Source organism: Salvelinus alpinus, chromosome 23 (genome assembly GCF_045679555.1).
Source record: "Salvelinus alpinus chromosome 23, SLU_Salpinus.1, whole genome shotgun sequence".
In the NCBI taxonomy this organism is placed as follows: Eukaryota; Metazoa; Chordata; class Actinopteri; order Salmoniformes; family Salmonidae; genus Salvelinus; species Salvelinus alpinus.
In genome coordinates this window covers 19,808,557-19,824,029 of record NC_092108.1, presented here as the reverse complement: position 1 = coordinate 19,824,029, position 15,473 = coordinate 19,808,557, and the positions used below count along the sequence as shown (strand labels likewise).

The 15,473-nt window shown below is 42.3% G+C and overlaps 1 protein-coding gene and 1 long non-coding RNA gene across 2 annotated transcripts; both read right to left on the bottom strand.

Moving 5' to 3' along the window:
* Nucleotides 1–3,733: 3,733 nt before the first annotated feature.
* On the bottom strand, nt 3,734–7,958 carry LOC139550488 (uncharacterized). Its single transcript, XR_011670053.1, has 2 exons — nt 7,655–7,958; nt 3,734–4,111 (listed from the first exon to the last, which is right to left on the bottom strand). It is a non-coding gene; the product is annotated as an uncharacterized lncRNA (long non-coding RNA).
* Nucleotides 7,959–10,486: 2,528 nt separating this feature from the next.
* LOC139550487 (zinc finger protein 16-like) lies at nt 10,487–15,393 on the bottom strand. The gene is made up of 2 exons (XM_071361412.1): nt 13,595–15,393; nt 10,487–13,388 (listed from the first exon to the last, which is right to left on the bottom strand). The coding sequence occupies exons 1-2, from the start codon at nt 13,655–13,657 to the stop codon at nt 12,351–12,353; spliced, it is 1,101 nt and encodes a 366-aa protein (XP_071217513.1). The 5' UTR covers nt 13,658–15,393; the 3' UTR covers nt 10,487–12,350.
* Nucleotides 15,394–15,473: the final 80 nt, after the last annotated feature.

Sequence of the window (15,473 nt, the reverse complement as noted above, 5' to 3'; positions counted from 1 at the left end):
GCCAGACTATGGTTTGCAACTGCACATGGGCACAAAGATCGTACTTTTTGGAGAAATGTCCTCTGGTCTGATGAAGCAAAAATAGAACTGTTTGGCCATCGTTATGTTTGGAGGAAAAAGGGGGAGGCTTGCAAGCCGAAGAACACCATCCCAACCGTGAAGCATGGGGGTGGCAGCATCATGCTGTGGGGGTGCTTTGCTGCAGGAGGGACTGGTGCACTTCACAAAATAGATGGCATCATGAGGCAGGAAAAGTATGTGGATATATTGAAGCAACATCTCAAGACAGTAAAGAAGTTAAAGCTTGGTCACAAATGGGTCTTCCAAATGGACAATGAACCCAAGCATACTTCCAAAGTTGTGGGAAAATGGCTTAAGGACAACAAAGTCAAGGTATTGGAGTGGCCATCACAAATCCCTGACCTCAGTCCCATAGAAAATTTGTGGGCAGAACTGAAAAAGCGTGTGCGAGCAAGGAAGCTTACAAACCTAACTCAGTTACACCATGACTGTCTTGGAGTGCTTGGACCATGTTAGTTTGTTGGTTCTGTGGACGCCAAGGAACTTGAAGCTCTCAACCTGCTCCACTACAGCCCCATCGATGAGAATGGGGGCGTGCTCGGTCCTCCTTTTCTTATAGTCCACAATCATCTCCTTTGTCCTCACGTTGAGGGAGAGGTTGTTGTCCTTGCACCACACGGTCAGGTCTCTGACCTCCTCCCTATAGGCTGTCTCATCGTTGTCGGTGATCAGACACTGTTGTGTCATCAGCAATCTTAATGATGGTGTTGGAGTCATGCCTGGCCGTGAAGTCATGAGTGAACAGGGAGTACAGGAGGGGGCTTGGCACGCATCCCTGAGGGGCCCCCGTGTTGAGGATCAGCGTGGCGGATGTCTTGGTACCTACCCTTACCACCTGGGGTGGCCCGTCAGGAAGTCCAGGATCCAGTTGCAGAGGAAGGTGTTTAGTCCCAGGGTCCTTAGCTTACTGATGAGCTTCGTGGGCATTATGGTGTTGAACATTGAGCTGTTGTCAATGAACAGCATTCTCACATAGGTGTTCCTTTTGTCCAGGTGGTAAAGGGAAGTGTGGAATGCAATAGAGATTGCATCATCTGTGGATCTGTAGGGGTGGTATGCAAATTGGAGTGGGTCTAGGGTTTCTGGGATAATGGTGTTGATGTGAGCCATGACCAGCCTTTCAAAGCATTTCATGGCTACAGACGTGAGTGCTACAGGTCGTAGTCATTTAGGCATGGTACCTTAGTGTTCTTGGGCACAGGGACTATGGTGGTCTGCTTGAAACATGTTGATATTACAGACTCAGACAGGGAGAGGTTGAAAATGTCAGTGAAGACACTTGCCAGTTGGTCAGCGCATGCTCGGAGTACACGTCCTGGTAATCCGCCTGGCCCTGCAGCCTTGTGAATGTTGACCTGTTTGAAGGTCTTACTCACATCGGCTGCGGAGAGCGTGATCACACAGTCGTCCGGAACAGCTGATGCTCTCATGCATGTTTCAGTGTTACTTGCCTCGAAGCGAGCATAGAAGTTATTTAACTCGTCTGGTAGGCTCGTGTCACTGTGCAGCTCTCGGCTGTGTTGCCCTTTGTAGTCTGTAATAGTTTGCAAGCCCTGCCAAATCCGACGAGCATCGGAGCCGTTGTAGAACGATTCGATCTTAGTCCTGTATTGATGCTTTGCATGTTTGATGGTTCATCGGAGGGCAGAGCGGGATTTCTTATCAGCTTCCAGGTTAGAGTCCCGCTCCTTGAAAGTGGCAGCTCTACCCTTTAGCTCAGTGCGAATGTTGCCTGTAATCCATGGCTTCTGGTTGGGGTATGTACGTACAGTCACTGTGGGGACGATGTCCTCCATGCACTTACTGCTAAAGCCAGTGACTGATGTGGTATATTGCTCATTGCCATCGGAAGAATCGTGTCTGTGCTTGCAAAGCAGTCCTGTAGTTTAGCATCTGCTTCATCTGACCACTTTTTTATAGACCGAGTCACTGGTGATTCCTGCTTTAATTTTTACTTGTAAGCAGGAATCAGGAGGATAGAATTATCTCCCTCGCCGTCCAGATTTGCTAAATGGAGGACGTTGGAGAGCTTTGTACGTCTCTTTGTGTGGAGTAAAGGTGGTCTACAATTTTTTCCCCTCTGGTTGCACATTTAACATGCTGATGTAAATTAGGTAAAACTGATTTAAGTTTCCCTGCATTAAAGTCCCCGGATGAGCATTTGGATGAGCGTTTTCCTGTTTGCTTATGGCGGTATACGGTTTTAGTGCCAGCATTGGTCTGTGGTGGTATGTAGACAGCTCCGAAAAATATAGATGAAAACTCTATTCCTATTGTCCAGATGGGATTGTGATTGCATCGTCTGTGGACCTGTTTGCAAACTGAAGTGAGTCTAGGGTGGCAGGTAAGGTGGAGGTGATATGATCCTTGACTAGTCTCTCAAAACACTTCATGATGACAGAAATGATTGCTAGGGGGCGATAGTCTTTTTTTAAACCCTTTATTTAACTAGGAAAGTCAGTTAAGAACAAATTCTTATTGTCAATGATGGCCTAGGAACAGTGGGTTAACTGCCTTGTTCAGGGGCAGAACGACAGATTTTTACCTTGTCAGCTCAGGGATTCGATCTTGCAACCTTTCGGTTACTAGTTCAACGCTCTAACTACTAGGCTACCTCCCGCTCCAGTAATCTTTGCCGTCTTGGCCACCATTGTTCCTGTACCCATCTTGAAGCATGTGGGGACAGCAGACTGGGATAGGGAGCGATTGAATATGTCCGTAAACACACCAGGCAGTTGGTCTGCGCATGCTCTGAGGACGCGGCTAGGGATATCGTCTGGGCCAGCAGCCCTGCGAGGGTTAACACTTTAAATGTCTTACTCACGTAGGCCACGGAGAAGGAGAGGGCGCAGTCCTTGGTAGCTAGCTGCGTCGGTGGCACTGTATTATCCTCAAAGCGGTCAAAGAAGGTGTTTAGTTTGTTTGGATGCAAGACGTCGGTGTCAGTTTTTTTTTTTTTGGTCCGTAATTGCCTGTGGACCCTGCCACATACGTCTTGTGTCTGCGCTCCGAGAGTGAAACGCTCTGAATTTACAAACGGACAACACTCTGAATTTACGAGCGCACTCTGGCACTCCAGATTGAATTTAAGAGCACACCCAAAGTCGTAAAAGGTCTAACTAGTAATTTGTTGTGCTAACTAGCTAGCAAGAGGTTGCATAGCAACAGCATCAACTTCCGTTAGAGAGGCGAAAGAGCTCGTACGCTCAACTGAAAGGATACCGTTCGATCATGTTCTACACGAGGTTCAGACGGACACCCTGAAAGCCGATTGCCAGGCTTAGAGTTGACACTCGCCGGTTCAGTTAACCAGCTGTTGGTATGTCCTGTACTCAACTTTCCAAGGGTCACTGTTTTATAGAACATTTATCTTGTGCCCCTACCCACCTTCACTATATGCACATGAATTAAGAATTCTTGTTTATTGTAAGAACTTATACATTTGTGTAATGTACAGCACCACTTTAACCCTTTAAGGGAGAACCCTGAAATTCTGTGATGTACAGTACATCAATCTATTGCATTTCTACCAGATTTTTTTTCTCTCTAAACAATGACTTATCAAAATACAGGTCTCCAGCATCAATCATTTCACAACAATTATGAACACAATTCTTTAAAAGCTCAAGCTTCAAACATAGGATAACTTCAATTATAGCCATTTTTTAATCATGTAACTGGAATTATAAACAGATTTCAAAGTCAGGTAAATCACTGAATCAAGTAAACACACTTATTTATCCCCTCAAGTCCTCTGGACCTTGTTGGCAGGTGCATTGTCTTTCCTAAGGTGGCTTTACTTTAGATAATTTAACTGTCTTTACAGGTTTGGAATTCAGGCCTGCCATATGTGGGGGAATGTTTGAGGCAAGGATGTTTAGAGATCTGTTGGTGGAACAGAGGTGTAGCACATTTTAATGTAATGAGCTAAGGTTTACAGTAAACAGATGGCATGGTTGCACTGTCCCTGGCCAGCTTTGCAGTTGTATTTAGTCTCCATGATGAATGGACTTTCAGAGGAGAACTCCACCTGCGGGACAAAAATAGAGACTTGAGTTAGACAAGTAGGCCTAATATTTATTTCAATTCACAGTAAGAACAGAATGATATGGATTGTCCATACAATTCCGTAATGCATGAACTTATCTAGGCTGTATCACATCCGGCCGTGATTGGGAGTCCCATAGGGCAGCGCACAATTGGCCCGGGTTTGGCCGGGGTAGGCCATCATTGTAAATAATAATTTGTTAACTGACTTGCCTAGTTAAATAAAGGTTAAATTGTCTTTAAAAAAAAACTTTTTTTACTTAAGCTAAAACAAAGGAGAAACCAAAAGGAGAACAATGCATAACAGAGTACTTGCCTGAAATGAATAACAAAACCTTTGATTATTGCATAGATTTACAGATTTTCAACAGTGATTTAAAAAAGACTACAAAGTATTGTTATTGTAACTTCTGGTAGGGCCAAAATTATTCAATTTGGTCTATTAAATCTAATTAAATCCATAAACATTTGCATTTCAGCAGCGTGTTTAGTAAGCAGATTTGAAATCATGTTGCGAATTGAAACAGGCTGAACTTGAATATAAAGGGATGTCATTTCAGAGAAAGTGGCTATTAATTATTTTAACAATTTATTATTCTGGATGCAAATAAAAAATGTTGTACATTTGACACACAGATCGCACAGTTCGTGGCATTTTAGCACACGACTAGAACACATACCACCACAATTGCTAGTCGAGTCTTGCATCCAAGCTCATTATCCGGCTTTTTCTAAAGTAATCTTATCCTAATTTGCATGTAGAAACTGACATATTCAATTGACACCCCCATTTACCTAACTGACCAGCAAACTACATGAATTATGTACGGATCATTATTTCGCATTGAGCAAAATGACACTGACCTCACCCGTAGGGTGTGTTCGTAAATTCAATCTGGAGTGCCAGAGTGCACTCTGGGCATCCGTAAATTCAGAGGGTTGTCAGTTTGTAAATTCAGAGCGCACACCTCACAAACTCAGTCAAGCACCCAAGCTAACGGCTAATGTTGGCTAACTTGCTAGCTACTTCCAGACACAAATGAGAGAACACCTCACTGACCATTTTAGTCACTTTAATAATGTTTACATATCTTGCATTACTTATCTCATATGTACAGTTGAAGTCAGAAGTTTACATACACCTTAGCCAAATACATTTAAACTGTTTTTCACAATTCTGACATTTAATTCTAATAAATTCCGTCTTAGGTCATTTAGGATCACCACTTTATTTTAAGAATGTGAAATGTCAGAATAATAGTAGAGAGAATTATTTATGTCAGCTTTTATTTCTTTCATCACATTCCCAGTGGGTCAGAAGTTTACATACACTCAATTAGTATTTGGTAACATTGCCTTTAAATTGTTTAACTTGGGTCAAACATTTCGGGTAGCCTTCCACAAGCTTCCCACAGTAAGTTGGGTGAATTTTGGCACATTCCTCCTGACAGAGCTGGTGTAACTGAGTTAGATTTGTAGGCCTCCTTGCTCTCACACGCTTTTTCAGTTCTGCCCACAAATTTTCTATAGGCTTGAAGTCAGAGCTTTGTGATGGCCACTCCAATACCTTGACTTTGTTGTCCTTAAGACATTTTGCCACAACTTTGGAAGTATGCTTGGGGTCATTGTCCATTTGGAAGACCCATTTGCGACCAAGCTTTAACTTCCTGACTGATGTCTTGAGATGTTGTTTCAATATATACACATAACTTTCCATCCTCATGATGCCATCTATTTTGTGAAGTGCACCAGTCCCTCCTGCAGCAAAGCACCCCACAACATGATGCTGCCCCCCCCCCGTGCTTCACGGTTGGGATGGTGTTCTTCGGCTTGCAAGCCTCCCCCTTTTTCCTCCAAACATAACGATGGTCATTATGGCCAAACAGTTCTATTTTTGTTTCATCAGACCAGAGGATATTTCTCCAAAAAGTACGATCTTTGTCCCCACATGCAGTTGCAAATCGTAGTCTGGTTTTTTTATGGTGGTTTTGGAGTAGTGGCTTCTTCCTTGCTGAGCGGCCTTTCAGGTTGTCGATATAGGACTCGTTTTACTGTGGATATAGATACTTTTGTACCTGTTTCCTCCAGCATCTTCACAAGGTCCTTTGCTGTTGTTCTGGGATTGATTTGCACTTTTCGCACCAAAGTACAGTCATCTCTAGGAGACCGAACGCGTCTCCATCCTGAGCGGTATGATGGCTGCGTGGTCCCATGGTGTTTATACTTGCATACTATTGTTGTACAGATGAACGTGGTACCTTCAGGCGTTTGGAAATTGCTCCCAAGGATGAACCAGACTTGCGGAGTACAATTGTTTTTCTGAGGTCTTGGCTGATTTCTTTTGATTTTCCCATGTTGTCAAGCAAAGAGGCACGAGTTTGAAGGTAGGACTTGAAATACATCCACAGGTACACCTCCAATTGACTCAAATGATGTCAATTAGCCTATCAGAAGCTTCTAAAGCCATGATATAATTTTCTGGAATTTTCCAAGCTGTTTAAGGCACAGTCAACTTAGTGTATGTAAACTTCTGACCCACTAAATGTGTGATACAGTGAATTATAAGTGAAATAATCTGATTGTTAACAATTGTTGGAAAAATTACTTGTGTCATGCACAAAGTAGATGTCCTAACCGACTTGCCAAAACTACAGTTTGTTAACAAGAAATTTGTGGAGTGGTTGAAAAACGAGTTTTAATGACTCCAACCTAAGTGTATGTAAACTTCCGACTTCAACTGTATATAATGTATTTTATACCATCTATTGCGTCTTGCCTATGCCGCTCGGTCATCGCTCATCCATATATTTATATGTATATATTCTTATTCCATCCCTTTACTTAGATTTGTGTGTATTAGGTAGTTGTTGTGGAATTGTTAGATTACTGTTAGATATTACTGCACTGTCGGAACTAGAAGCACAAGCATTTCGCTACACTTGCAATGACATCTGCTAACCATGTGTATGTGACCAATAAAATGTGATTAGATTTGATTTTACTCGCCCTAGCAGAGCTGGTTAGGCTGGTTCATGTTATCCAGAGCGTTGATGACTAACTGGGCTTCTAGCAATAATTGAATTATACTTTTTTTGCCAACGTTTACTGACACCGGCCATATTCAATGGGTGTTGAACGTTCATAAATAAATCCGCTATTCTGCACTCTGGCACACTCAGACGAGAGTGCTCTGAAATCGGAGTAGATAGCCTGAGGGAATTTACGAATGCACCCTACACCTGCCTCACTCACTCCTGACTGTGAAACCATACTTGAGTCTTAAACAAAGATGGTAAGCACAGCCACAACAAAACAGGGAACATTAGCTAACTACTTAGCTACAAAGGTTGGATGTAGCAATAGCTGAAAACATTCAGTAATATTGTCAAATAAGACATGTTAAAATGGCAATTTTACACCATTTTCAGCCTACGTACGACATTACGTTAGCCAACTACTGTTAACAGTAGCTACCGAGCTAGCAACAAACTGGCTGCAAAAAAAACCCACATATACATAATCTTACCTTGTACATCGTGAACGTAACCCTCGATCCAGTTACTGTAACCTTTCAGTTGGACTGCCTTGAGCAGTCTGTCGTCTTCATCTGCCCATTTATCGATATAAGTCGATGTATGAGAGCATAAGTTGTTCTGGATGACTGTGTGATCACGCTCTCCGTAGCCGATATAAGACCTTTAAACAGGTCAACATTCACAAGGTCGCAGGGCCAGACGGATTACCAAGACGTGTACTCCGAGCATGCACTGACCAACTGGCAAGTGTCTTCACTGACATTTTCAACCTGTCCCTGACTGAGTCTGTAATACCAACATGTTTCAAGCAGACCACCATAGTCCCTGTGCCTAAGAACACCAAGGTAACCTGCCTAAATGACTACCGACCTGTAGCACTCACATCTGTAGCCATGAAGTGCTTTGAAAGGCTGGTCATGGCTCACATCAACACCATTATCCCAGAAACCCTAGACCCACTCCAATTTGCATACCACCCCTACAGATCCACAGATGATGCAATCTCTATTGCATTCCACACTGCCCTTTCCCACCTGGACAAAAGGAACACCTATGTGAGAATGCTGTTCATTGACTACAGCTCAATGTTCAACACCATAATGCCCACGAAGCTCATCAGTAAGCTAAGGACCCTGGGACTAAACACCTTCCTCTGCAACTGGATCCTGGACTTCCTGACGGGCCGCCCCCAGGTGGTAAGGGTAGGTAACAACACATCTGCCACACTGATCCTCAACACAGGGGCCCTTCAGGGGTGCGTGCTTAGTCACCACCTGTACTCCATGTTCACCCATGACTACATGGCCAGGCACAACTCCAACACTATCAAGTTTGCCACGACAACAACACAACAGGCCTGATCACCGACAATGATGATAATAAACTCTCCCTCAACGTGATCAAGACAAAGGAGATGATTGTGGACTACAGAAAAAGGAGGACCGAACATGACCCCATTATCATCGACGGGGCTGTAGTGGAGCAGGTTGAGAGCCTCAAATTCCTTGGTGTCCACATCACCAACAAACTGTCATGGTCTAAACACACCAAGACAGTCGTGAAGAGGGCACAACCCCACCTATTCACCCTCAGGAGACTGAAAAGATTTGGCATGGTCTTCAGATCCTCAAAAAATTCTACAGCTGCACCATCGAGAGCATCCTGACTGGTTGCATCACGACCTGGTATGCCAACTGCTCTGTCTCCGACCGCAAGGCACTACAGAGGGTAGTGCGTACGGCCCAGTACATCACTGGGGCCAAGCTTCTTGCCACCCAGGACCTCTATACCAGGCGGTGTCAAGACTCCAGCCACCCTGGTCATAGATTGTTCTCTCTGCTACCGCACGGCAAGCGGTACCAGAGCGCCAAGTCTAGGTCAAAAAGGCTTCTTAACAGATTTTATGCCCAAGCCATAAGACTCTTGAACAGTTAATCAAATGGCTACCCATACTATTTGCATTGTCCACACCACCATTTTTACGCTGCTGCTACTCTGTTTATTATCCATGCATAGTCACTTTACTTCTACCTACATGTACATATTACCTTGACTAACCGGTGACCCGGCACATTGACTCTGTAACGGAACCCTCTGTATATGCTACAGTTATATTGTTGCTGATTAATTATGTCATATTTCTTCTTTTTTGTTTTAACTGCTTTGTTGGTTAAGGGCTTGTAAGTATGCATTTCACTGTAAGGTCTACTACACCTGTTGTATTTGGCGCATGTGACAAATAAAATTCGATTTGAACAGTTTTAAACTAGTCCACGCCATTGTTTTGACTAGCAACTTCCGGTGGTTTCCCACGTCAACCTCGCTTTCGTTTAAAAATAGCACCTGCGGGACTAAAGCGTATTCTAGCCCAACCAGTCGCAAGACAGCGGTATCACAGATAGAACAATGAGAGATATTTCACTGGATGTATAAATGTGAAGCATCCGGTTGGCGTTTCCACTCACTACCAAATATGGTAGGGAGAGGAAGCCAACTGGGAGAAGATAGAATGAGATACATTTTGCCAACATTCTGCAAATTTTCTAATCGATTAAACATTTGATCTCAATGCAGTTTTCTGTTCACAAAAATAGAACGTTATCAACAGAGTGGACTAACTTTTATAGACTTTACCTTTCTGCAAAAGTTGTAAAAAATCGCGCTGTTTAGGAGCGCAAAGGCGTATTGAGTTATTGCACATGCGCACTTCAGAGTGGGCGTTCCCTAACGGAAATATGCAGACGCATTCTAAAACGTGCCAATAGGATATCACTAGCGCATGCTTGGCTCTGCCCACCTCCTTGCTTGTTCTGCCCACTATGACTAATTTGTTTCCGTTGGAAACGACAAGTGGTGTTCTATCTTGGTTTAGTTATAAAAATCTTTCGTTGTATTATTCCTTTTACGTCGTTTGTGATCTTATCAACAACGTAAAATGAATAATACCGCCATCTTGCGGCCAGTTGGGGTAGTCTAGTCTGCATGTAGGGCAACCATATCTATTGACAAAAAAATATACAAATGTTGATAGTAAAATGTCTTCTATTTTAAGTAAATAGATATAGCTACATGTACGGGAGAGTGCAGTGCAGTGGCTCACATGGTTATAAATGCTAGAGTGGCTTCAGAAAGTATTCATTTTCTACATTTTGTTGCGTTAAAGCTTGAATTTAAAATTGATATTTTTGTCACTAGCCTATACACATACCCAATAATGTCAAAGTGGAATTATGTTTTTTTTTGTTTTATGTATCGAGTCAATAAGTATTCAACTCCTTTGTTATGGCAAGCCTAAATAAGTTCAGGAGTAAACATTTGCTTAACAAGTCACATAATAAGTTGAATGAACTAGTGTTTAACATGATTTTTGAATGCCTAGCTCATCTCTGTACCCAACACATACAATTATCTGTAAGGTCCCTAGACGAGCAGTGAGTTTCAACCACAAAGACCAGCGAGGTTTTCCAATGCCTCGCAAAGAAGGGCACCTATTAGTAGATGGGTAAAAAAAAACAGGACATTGAATAACACTCTGAGCATGGTGAAGTTATTAATTATACTTTGGATGGTGTAACAATACACCCCCCAGTCACTACAAAGATATAGGTGTCCTTCCTAACTCAGTTGCTGAAGAGGAAGGAAACCGCTCAGGGATTTCACCATGAGGCCAATGGTGACTTTAAAACAGTTACAGAATTGATCAATAACATTGTAGTTACTTCACAATACTAACATAAATTACAGAGTGAAAAGAAGGAAGCTTGTACAGAAAATAAAATATTCCAAAATATGCATCCTGTTTGCAATAAGGCAGTAAAGTAAAACTGCAAAGAAATGTTTCAAAGAAATTAACTTTGTCCTGAATACAAAGCATTATGTTTGGGGAAAATCCAACACATCACTGAGTACCACTCTTCATATTTTCAAGCATGGTGGTGGCTGCATGTTATGGGTATGCTTGTCAATAGTTTTTGTTTTAGGATAAAATTAAAATAGAGCTAAGCACTGGCAAAATCCTAGAGTAAATCCTGGTTGTCTGCTTTCCAACAGACACTGGGAGACAAGTTCACCTTTCAGCAGGACAAAACACCTAAAACACAAGGCCAAATATACACCGGAGTTGCTTACAAAGACGACATTGAATGTTCCTGAGTGGCCTAGTTACAATTTCGACTTAAATTGGCTTAAATCTATGATCAATGATCAACAACCAACTCGACAACCTTGAAGAATTTTTAAAAGAATAATCTGCATATATTGTACAGCTCTTAGGAATTTACCCAGAAAGACTCACAGCTGTAATCGTTGCCAAAGCTGACTCAGGTATGTGAATACTTATGTAAATGAGATATTTCTGTATAGCATTTTCAAGAAATCAACAAACATTTCTAAAAACATGTTTTCACTCTGTCATCGTGGGGTAAAGTGTGTAGATGAGTGAGAACAAATATCAATTTTGAATTCAGACTAACACAAAATGTGTAAGTCAAGGGGTATGAATACTGTCTTTGAGGCACTGTATATGCATTTAAATGCACAATGCACTAAGGTAAAATACAAGACACTTTCTTCAACCATTCATAACTCAGTTTATATATGATCAAATATTGTCATTTCCATTCTCCACACAACCTAATGAAACCATTCTGAAACGGTGGTATGGTATTTACTAAAGGAAAATGGATATAACTTGTATGACACACAGCTGGGAAACCAGTGTCATGTAAACTTAATTTCATTATACACTCACAGGCCAGTTTAAAGGTACACCACCGCGTTGACAAAAAATGGATCGCTCCTAAAGACAGTGGCTTGCTATATAAAGCAGGCAGACAGGAGGCATTCAGTTAATTTGTTCTTAACTGACTTGCCTAGTTAAATAAAGGTAAAATAAGTTACTACTTGATTGAATGTTAGAATGGCCAAAACGAGTGACCGAAGCGACTTTGAGCGTGGTATGATCATCTGTGCCAGGCGCGCTGGATCCAGTATCTCAGAAACGACAGCCCAACTGACTTGCCTAGTTAAATAAAAAAGGAGGAAGAGCTTGTCAAAATTTCTAAAAACTTCCGTAGTGTATTTTTCACATAGAAAGTGTTACTATGCAATTATGACCTATTTGTTCCATCTGGTATGAGACAACATTAAACTTGTGTGTGGATACCATGGGTATGCGGGTATCACGTACTACGACACTGGACTCTCTCCTATGTGAGTTTTCTGATGTGACTTCATACCAGAACGCTGGGGGAAGCATTTCCCACACTGTGTGCAGTCGAAGGGCTTCTCCCCGCTGTGGACCACAGCATGTCTGATCAGGTTGCACTGCTTGGTGAAACTCCTGCCACACTGTTCACAGGTGTACGGTTTCTCTCCGGTGTGACTCCGGAGGTGTTCTTTGAGCTGGCAGAGACGCTGGAAGCTCTTCCCACAGAAGGTGCAGCTGAAACGCCTCTCGGTGGTGCCGCCTGATCTCCACTGAGTCCTCATTCTCTTCACCATGTTAAAACTACTGTGACTCAGGCTGTATCCAGAGAAGGTGGAAGTGGTGGCCATGTTTGACCCTGTCATGCACTCACTCAATCTCACTGTTGCTTCTGAAGCCCTGTATTGATGCTGTCTTGACTGTAGAGCTAAACTATTTCCTTCATTATTTGAGTTTAGCCTCTCACTGCTCTGTCCCTCTGGCATCTGTTGTCTAGTCTCATCAGCCATTGTCCTGATATGTCTTTTCATGTGTTTTGCTGCACTGAACATGTTAGCATGTGGTTTCCATATAGAAGAGTGAAGCGATGGCCCTACTTCATCTGTCATAGTAGGAACAGATGGCAGACCACTATGAGATGGGACCATTGAGATATTCTGAGAGTACTCTTCTGTGGAATGAAAGGAGAAATCTGGGTGGCCATCAGGGTCAGTGTCTCTGCCTGGATCCACAGAGGTCCACAGCTGCCCATCAGTCTCATCCATGACAAACTGGTCAGGTCCTGCCAGGGTCGTGGTCTGATCCAGCTCCTCATCCTTCACTAGATCAAGTGAGTCCTCGTCCTCGGCTGGCCGGTGCTGCTCTGTGCTGAACACCTTTGTAGATCTGATCCTCTGGACGATCAGAATTGGGGTAATGTTCCACTGAGTGTTCAGGAGATGTGTTGGGTTGTGTGATGAAGTCCTCATCACAGTGCCGTTGCTCAAAGGATGGTGGTTTCCCAGGCTTGAAACCAGATTCTAAAGATTTGGGCAAAAATATTAAGAAACATTACAAAGGACCCTTAACAGTTGCAAAACATGACTGCTTTAGAACTGTGTGTCCGTGCGCTACATATGCCAGAACATAAAACACCCAACACCAATGTAGCAATTTGGAACGTGCATACCACCACACCCACACAGTCTTCCATAGACAGAGCAGTGCCCCTTATGGTCAAACCCACCCTCTCCAGTTGCCCTGAGCTCTTCCTGAGCGTTAGTCTTCCACACGTCCTCTGCTGTCTCATCTTTGATCAGTATGGGTTCAGTCTCCACTCTGCAGGCTGTAACAGGGACTGAGGTTATTACTCTGGACACACACCATATATGTATTTATATTACCTTTATTCAACCAGGAAAATCCCATTGAGACACAGTCCATTTTGCAAGGGAGACCTGGCCAAGAAGGCAGCAGCAATCAATACATTACAACACTTAAAACACAACACAATCAGCACAGCAATACAATCCAGCCTACAGGAAACATTTACACTCCTCCTGAACAGAGTTTTGTACCAGAGTTTTAAAGTAATTGAGGGGCACTAGACTAATACATCTAGTTTAAACATACTTTGTAGAAAAGGTCATGCCTCTGGTGAACAATAAAGAAGGCAGTCTTGCCTAACTCAGTAACGGCCCTGGGGACTTTAAGTAGCAACCACCTAGTAGACCGGATCTGGTAACTGCTAGCGGTGAAGAAGAGCAGGTTACAGAGGTAAAGAGGGAGTTTACCCAGAAGGGGTATATGAACACATATCTAATGCTTTTCATACTCATGAATCACACAAAAGCAGAACATTCTCCTGATATTCCAATGACAGAATTGATCCAAGAGCTCAGGTCTCTATAACTCTAAAAGGTGATGTATCACACATGGGGTTGAGAGTCCCCTTCAACGCCATATCGTCATCCCTCCACTGTGAGCTACTCCTCTGCTTGTTCAAAACAGTATTGACTGGATATGAAGATCTCTCTGATGACATGAGGTAAAAAAAGGGAAAATAATTGTGTTCAGTCAAATATTAGGGCTATTTACACATTTACATTTTGCATATGCAATCAATTTAACATGAATACCACATCAACTACCTTTTCTACTGACTCGTCCTCGTGTCTTCTTCAGCTCGCTCTCCATCATTTGACACTTCCTTTTCAGTACATCAATATCTCCCTGGCTTTGGGTCATTTCCAAACGTATAACAGCACAGCTATCATCTACACGATTGTTTATTTCTGTTACAGCTGCTTTAGCCAATACCTCCATAATGGATACCAACTGCACCTGAAAATTGCCGCTGTACATATTGTCCAGCCCAAATGACAGATTTGTAATCGCTCTGTGAAGTAAATAGTTGACCATATCCAAGCTAATGTGCAATAAACAATCCGTAGCAGTTTATAAAAGGCAACAATGTGACCGTGTTAGAGAGCATCAAAACAGTGATGTATCATGGGTAAATTGTGACTGACTGATATACAAATAATATTGAGTAGTTATTTATGTTGCAATGTTTTTTGTAGATCAGTCAATCTCGACATGCTAGTAATGGCATATTTATGTAGGCAGAATACAAATGGAGGTTTTTGGGGGGGATAAACACCGAAAATAAGGTATATGGTAAACACAGGCTTATAAGATCTTATGTTTTCTTCTATAAAATATTCTTAATCAGCTAATGTCACTATGTGAATGTATGTCATTTAAAAAAGCACATAAAGGCTTTATAATTCATAAAGGGCATGTTAACTGACTGCGGTTATTTCATAGAGCAAAATGTATAAGATCTAAGCCTGTGTTAACCTCAGACCTTATTTTTGGCATTTATTTCAAAACCCTATTCTTTCACCATTCATTTTTCCCGTAGGGATGGCTGGGTTTTGGGACTACAAGCGAACTGGAACAAAGTCTCGTTGTCTGGCAAATATTGTGTATCTAGTAAGATGAAAGAAGTTTCATACAAACTCATTCACAGAATCTACCCTCTAAAGACCTTTATTGTACTCAGATTCAAAATTGCTATTGATAACAAATGTGTATTTTGTGGTTGTGACTCTTGACCATTT